The sequence below is a fragment of the Elephantulus edwardii genome, unplaced genomic scaffold (assembly GCF_000299155.1).
Source record: "Elephantulus edwardii isolate Elephantulus edwardi_28Jun2011 unplaced genomic scaffold, EleEdw1.0 scaffold00202, whole genome shotgun sequence".
Taxonomy (NCBI): Eukaryota; Metazoa; Chordata; class Mammalia; order Macroscelidea; family Macroscelididae; genus Elephantulus; species Elephantulus edwardii.
In genome coordinates, this window is record NW_006399952.1 from 3,459,145 (window position 1) to 3,466,793 (window position 7,649).

General features: G+C 41.5%; 1 protein-coding gene across 1 annotated transcript in view; it reads left to right on the plus strand.

The window, feature by feature from the left end:
- KLF10 (Kruppel-like factor 10) overlaps positions 1 to 3,853 on the plus strand; it is a 5,310-nt gene extending 1,457 nt beyond the window's left edge. Inside the window, exons 2-4 of the mRNA XM_006897158.1 lie at positions 1,934 to 2,167; positions 2,280 to 3,195; positions 3,594 to 3,853. Of these exons, the coding sequence (XP_006897220.1) occupies positions 1,934 to 2,167; positions 2,280 to 3,195; positions 3,594 to 3,853 (1,410 nt within the window). The remainder of the gene's footprint in view (positions 1 to 1,933; positions 2,168 to 2,279; positions 3,196 to 3,593) is intronic.
- The last annotated feature ends 3,796 nt before the right edge of the window (positions 3,854 to 7,649 follow it).

The window sequence follows — 7,649 nt, forward strand, 5'->3', positions numbered from 1 at the left end:
GCGGCAATTCCCAGTTCACGTTTGCAGCGCCGCTCGGAGCAGCCGCTGATCACGCTTTGTTCACATGCCTCGCCCCCTCCTCCCTCACGCCCCCGCCCTTCGCGGGCCAGCCAATCCGGGCGCGGCCTACCGGTCCGACTGGCCAATGGTAGGGGCGCGGGGACGTGCGAGTGGCGAGGAATGTTCCCAGTGACTCACCCGCGAGCCTCTTTGAGGTTAGGGCGGCCCCATCCGTCTGTCCCCGCCAACGAGGATCTCCCCCGCCGGCCACCCCCGCCCCTCGTCTGCCTCCCCTGCCTGCGCCTCTGCTTCCCTTTCCTGCCTCGCCCCCCACTCCCTTTCCTCCCCTCCCTGTTTCGCTTCCTGCCTTCACAGCTCTCAAGCCCCTGCTGCCTGCCTTTCTCTTCTTCTCCCTTTATTTGCCTGGGCGTCTCGAGGAGGATTTTACACATACATGCGCTGTCCGTTGCCTCTTACATAAAGACTTGCGCGATTATGCAATTGCATTGTTAGTGATTTTTCGAGAGCAGTGGCTCGTTTTTCTTAGAATTCTTCACAAAAGCTTTATACATTATTTTAAGCAAGCATCTTTCAAAGTAAGGAATTTTTTTATCGACATATCCTATAAAATCTGCACTGATAAAAAGAATCTGAACCGTTTAAGTGGAAAATGGGAGAAGAGATTGATAGTGCCGCTTCAAGAATTTGGTGCAAAGCATTTGATGGAGGAGCTGTATGCTAGTTCTTTTTAATCAAATCTCTAAAAAGTTCAAAGATTCCTAACAACTCCTCCCAACTACGATGTCTAAAAAACACCAAACAAACAAGAAAATCAGTGTTGACAAAAATGTGAAGAAATTAGAACCTTAATTTCCCACTGTCGGTGGGATTGTAAAGTGGTGCTGCTGCTATGAAAAACGTCTGGCATACCTCAAACATTATATATAAAATTACTATATGGGCCAGAGATTCTACTCTTAAGGATATACCCAAAGACCAGAAAGCAAGTACTTAAGTACTTATCTGTGCCCACTGCAGCATTATTCATAATTGTCAAAGGTAGAAACATGTCTATCAAGAGATGAACCAATAAAAATGTGGCATATATACAAAAAAAGTGAAAAGATTCCATTTAGAATATTTGAAATTCCTTTTATCCAAGATCTTTGAGAATTACTTATTATGTACTTTTTTAGCATTGCTTTTAACTGGTCATGGTTATGCACAGCACACCATAATATTAAATAGAGCCAGTGGAAGGAACAAAATGGGGAAGTTGAAAGGGTAGATTTCAAAATAATCTAATACAACTTTCCTTTAATCCTGAAGAAAATGTATCCTATTGATTTTGATCCCAAAATACAAATAACTTTTCAAAGGCCAGACCATGTCTATAGGCCTAAAGCTGCCTTTTTTACATAAGAAAATATAGGATTTTTTGTTGTTATTGTATTGCATACACGAAAGATCTCATACCATGTACCCTTTGAAAAAGGATCTTTTTTTCAGGGCTCTTCCTAGTTTGAGGTTGGCTCTTCTTTAATCTGATTCTAGCTACAGATAGAAGGAATATTGAAATCCCTTTTACCTTCTAAACCAAGTGTTTCTCTCTTGCTTTAAAATTACAAGTTCCATGAATTGATAAATTCAGTTCTTGGTCTTTTCCTGGTAACAAGGTACTTCCTACCTTGCCAGGATGTCAGTGAGTTCAAGCATAAAAATGAAAAGTTCATTACCACTGCCACCTGGAAGTGTGTAGTTAAACCTTTGTCACTTTTAAACTATCAAAAGAGGGGTGTGAGAAGAAATGTATCCTTTAAATACCAATTTCAGGAGTTGAACAAATTATGAAAAAAAAAAATGTTTCCTTGTTCTTTTGAGTGTCAGTTGGATGAGGAAAAGTATTTAAAACCTTTACTATTTGTTCTTACAGGAGGAAAGGATGGAAATGATTTCTGAAAGATCAAAAGAAAATATGTATTCCTGGAACAAAACTGCAGAGAAGAGTGATTTTGAAGCTGTGGAAGCACTTATCTCAATGAGCTGCAGCTGGAAGTCTGACTTTAAGAAGTACATTGAAAATAGACCTGTCACCCCCGTGTCTGATACGTCAGAAGAAGAAAATCTACTTCCAGGCACACCTGATTTTCATACAATCCCAGCTTTTGTAAGTATTATTGTTTCAAGATGAATGTAAAATATAGACTTATATTCATTTGCATAATGAAGGCTTTTCTGAAGTTCTTAAGCTGATGTTGGTTTGTTTCTCTTCTCTTTAGTGTTTGACTCCACCTTATAGTCCTTCTGACTTTGAACCCTCCCAGATGTCGATGCTGATGGCATCATCGCCATCTACTGGGCATTTCAAGTCATTCACTGATTCTTCCAAGCCTCACATGGCTGCACCTTTCAAGGAGGAAGAGAAGAGTCCATTACCTGCTCCTAAACTCCCCAAGGCTCAGGCAACAAGCGTGATTCGTCATACAGCCGATGCCCATCTGTGTAACCACCGGTCCTGCCCTGTGAAAGCAACCAGCATTCTCAACTCTCAGGACACTTCTTTTCGAAGAAGAACCCACCTAAATGTTGAGGCTGTTAGAAAGAACGTACCATGTGCAGCGGTGTCCCCAAACAGGTCCACATGTGAGCGAAACACAGTGGCAGATACTGATGAGAAAGCACGTGCTGCACTTTATGACTTTTCTGTGCCTTCCTCAGAGACAGTTATCTGCAGGCCCCAGCCAGCTCCCGTGTCCCCACAGCAGAAGTCGGTGCTGGTTTCGCCACCTGCAGTCTCCACAGGGGGAGTGCCACCTATGCCAGTTCTCTGCCAGATGGTTCCCCTCCCTGCAAATAACCCTGTGGTGACAACAGTCGTTCCCAACACTCCACCCAGTCAGCCACCTGCTGTCTGTCCACCTGTCGTGCTCATGGGCACCCATGTGGCCAAAGGTGCCGTCATGTTTGTCGTTCCCCAGCCTGTTGTACAGAACCCAAAGCCTTCCTCAGTGGTGAGCCCAAATGGCACCAGACTTTCTCCCATCGCCCCTGCTCCAGGCTTTTCCCCTTCCACAGCGAAAGTCACCCCTCCGATTGACTCGTTGAGGATAAGAAGTCATATCTGTAGCCATCCAGGATGTGGGAAGACCTACTTTAAAAGTTCTCATTTGAAGGCCCACATGAGAACTCATACAGGTATGTTTCAGTTCATGTCTTAGGAACCTAAAGATTTTTAGGCTTATGAAAGCTAGTATAAAAGAATTTGCATTTTGAGCCAGTTAAGTGGATGATATTTGCCACTGCAGGGTCTTATAATCTCCCAAATAGTAATTATAAAGTACCTTTGAAACCTTTAACCATAATTGAAGTCAGAAAATGTTTTGCTTTTTTTTTTCAAGAGAAGATTTTTTAGTATAACAAGGTGAAAGTTGAGAAAATTGAGCAATGCATATCTACTGAAGACTTACTCAATAGTTTATTAATTTACTTTTATTCTTTTTAAAGCATCTTTTTTAAAATGCCTGTAGTTGTAACTAACCACTTTACTGCAGATTCATAAACACGTGTTAACAATCACACACTCTTTGTTTCAGGAGAAAAACCTTTCAGCTGCAGCTGGAAAGGTTGTGAACGGAGGTTTGCCCGTTCCGATGAACTGTCCAGACACAGACGAACCCACACAGGTGAGAAGAAATTTGCCTGTCCCATGTGTGATCGACGGTTCATGAGGAGTGACCACTTGACCAAACATGCCCGGCGCCATCTGTCAGCCAAGAAGCTACCAAACTGGCAAATGGAAGTGAGCAAACTAAATGACATTGCTCTCCCTCCAACCTCTGCTCCCACGCAGTGATAGGTCAGAAGGTGAAGAAACAGAACTCACTTTGGTCACAGCCCAAAGTTGGTGGAACTATTTTGAAAAAGCTTCCACTGAAAGTCTGTGGCCCCCACTGTGGGCTGAAAGCAAAAGCCCCTACAGCCTGGGGCAAAGGCCCTGCCGGAGTTAAGGTGACAAGAAGCACTGAGGCCACAGGCAGGTCACAGAATGGCAGGTTTCATTTCTTATCACATAAGAGAGATGAGAAAGGTTTTATTCTTTTGAATACTCTTGGAAGGTTTCGGATGAGGTCAACACAGGTAGCACAGATTTTTAATTTGTGTGCATAATTATTTGTTACTTTTGCTGTTCATACTTGAGACCAACTTTTCAATGTGAGTCTCTCCTAAAGCACTGGTTTCAAGAGCGCAGAGACTGGAAATAAACATTGCGGTACAGAGATGGAAATGTAAAATTGGTGTGTATTATTGCAAATATTGTTACCTTTCCCTCAAGTTATCTTGTTTACTATTCTTAGTCTTTCCAGTCAACTTTGTGAACATAGTGGTTAAATATATCTAGAAAACTAGCATTTTTACACTATTACTGATAATTGGAATTGAGTGGCTGTATATTGCTAGAGAGGGTCCAAAAAAACTGGACTCTTAATTAATTTAATTGCTTTGAGATGTGGCTACATATTTTTTCCTGGTTTTGCATTTTTTGTTTTTTTACTTTGAAAGTTTAACAGAATACTCTATTTAGGTGTTTTATTATGCTTTGAACTTCAGTTTGCCTGCAGTTTCCTGTATAGATTTAAAAATTGTGTACCAATGTGTTTTCCATAAGACTCTAAGATACATTGCACTTTTGTTAAGGAAAAAAAATGCCCTGAAGATAAAAAAAAACATAGATTAGATAACTCCTTAAAAAAGATGGCTCCTGTCATCAGTAAAGTATCCTTATGTCATGAGGATATACTGGTGTGCTGAAGTAGAAAGTTTGACCAGCACTCAAAAATGGATGAAAAGCTGTCTTGTGTCTTGTTAATTTATAGGAGTCTTTTGAGGGATGTGGAACTTATTAAAAAAATGGTGAACATTCACTTTTTCTGTTCTGTTTAGTGTATGAGATACTCAATGGTAAAACAGGAGGAGATTGTTTAAATACGTAGGGAAAAATGTCACTACACCTCATGTAATGTTTCTGTATATCAGGTTTCGATTTTCTGACAGATTTTGGACCCTTGGAAAACATCAGGCATTTCCACTTTAAAAAACAAATCTTTGTGACTCTTACAATTTGCACAATATTTCTTTTGTTGTACTTTATATCTTGTTTACAATAAAGAATTTCCTTTGCTATATATGAATTGGTTGATTGCATTTGTGGAATTCTCAGTCTCACCTTGACATTGACCACTGCAGATACCATCCAGTTTCTTAGTGTTTGCATTTCTTTAGGGGCCTCATTCACATTTGAGTATATCTTTAACATCTATCCATATATTAAGATAATGTGCGAGCTGGCTAGTACATTTTCATTTTCAGACATAATTTTACTTTTTGATTATTTAAAGTTGATTCATAGTTCAGCCAAAACTTTTAAAATAATACCTTTTAAGCTAAAGAGACCACCACAGTGAGTAATTACAACCGGCTGTGACCAATCAAATGAAACCTGACCTGTTACATAAAGAGAGTAAATTGCTCACCCTTAGAGGTGAAATTAACCAGACCATAAAGTGATGCCTTAAATGTGGTAAACCTGGGTTTACTAGCCACTCTAAAAAGAACTAGCAGTCTTAAGTACTACTTGCTTTCTGTAACAATTTTGTAGATGACTATTCTGATTTGTTTTGAAATCCCCTTGTCATGTGAGAGTATCTTGCACGGTGCCCAGACTTAACCCCTGCCCTAGAGTCTGGCTTACTGTTAACTACTGGGAAGAAGCCGTTTACTCACTTGGCACCACTTGTAGGCCCAGCTTCTTGAGTCATCTGTGCACCTGTTGCTCCTTTTCTTGGAAGCCTAAACACAGCACAGCTGCTGGAGGAGAAGGACCTTGCCATTCTGCTTGGGTTTCAGAAACCTGAGCCGCCCTAGCCACCCCATGTGCCTCCTGATGACAGGTCTCCAGGAGGTGGGAACTGAGGAAGGTGGCTGAGGTGTTTTCTGCCTGGCCCCACGCCCGGTCACCTACAAGGACAGGGCCAGTGGATCAGTGTCATCCCCTCATGTGCTCTTCCAGTCCTAGTCGGCACCTGAGTCTTTGTTCTAGGAAGCTTGGAAACTCAGAGTAAGGGGAAAATTGCCTCAACACAAACTTGTAGCATGCTTCAACTGAGAATTTTTTGCCTAGTTTTATAGTGAATATTGAACTATGAAAGGATGTTGCAAGGAGGGGCCAGTCCTTGGAGAGGGACGGCACAAGTGAGGAAGATTCTCAGTCACAAAAAGATAAATACTGCATAATGCCACTGTTATGGAAGAGCACTAACATAGGGGTTGGGGAGAGACTAAGAAAGATGGGATAAATAATGTATACTGCATTGAAACATGAGGGTGAGAACTGTTTAAAAGGAATATATGAGTCCAGAGCAAAGGTAGCATAGTGGCGTGGACTTGGGGGGAGGGATTGAATAACTGTAAAAGAATTTTTCCTTTTAGTTTTCAAAAAGAAAAGCTAATTGGGGCTGGGGGGTGGGCAGGGAAAGAAGTGTAATAATCAATGAATAGAAATTCAAAGTTTCTGTAAACTTTCATTAAAATTAAAAAAAAAGGAAGACCCTCAGTGAGATAGATTAATTCAGTGACTGGGGTAATGGAGGGGTAGGTGTGTTAGAGACAATAAGATTGGCACAGGATAGAGCAGGGTTCAGAGCTGTTGTACGTAGGGTCACTATGAGTCACAAGCAACTCGACACATTTAACTATATGAAATTGTTGATATTCAACTGTCTTTGCTATTTTATACTTAGAGAAAGATGGAATGGGGCAGGGGTTGTGTACTCATATACCCTTCACCCAACTTGTCCTTGGTACAAAATGTGGTCCTAAAACATGAGAAGTTAACTGGGCACAATGTTATTAAAGTCTCTGGGTGGCACAAATGCTTCACCACTTGCCAAAAGATTGACAGGCTTGGTGATGTGCCTCTAAAAGGTCATGGCCTTGAAAACTCAATGGAGCAATTCCACTGTACACATGGCGTTGCCAGGAGTCAGTAACAAGAGCAACGATACTGTTACGTAAAGCACTAACTTGGATTCTGCTCAGTTTTCTATTTATTTATCTTCCTGATTCCAGGATCCAAACCACATTGGGTCTTGGTCACTTGAGCCATGTTTCCAAAGTGTCCCCCAGTCTCTGATAGTCCCTCAATCTTCCTTTATTTTACTTTTGATGAACACAGGCCAGTTACTCTATGGAATGTCTATCACTGGATTGGCCAACTGTCTTATTTAGAATTCTGAGCATCATAAAAATCAGTACCAGATTAGCCACAAAAAAGGCAGAGGCCAACAATGTCCCCAAAGTTCATTCTGTTAAACCACTCCAGTTTTACATACACTATTCCTCCTGACCCCCAGCTTCCCATGCATATTTTTTGAGTCCCACAATCCCTGGAAGGTCCTTAAGAATCCCACACAGCTGTTAGCAGGCTGTTCCAAGCAAGAGAGAGGGAACGTCTCAGAGAGTCCCTAATGCCATCTTTTACTGGAGCACCAGGGCATAGAGCACACCCCCAAGGAAACTAAGGGTGTATTTTGGGCCATACCTTACTCTAGCCTATTGTTGTTAGGTACCATCAAGTCGAGTACGACTCATAG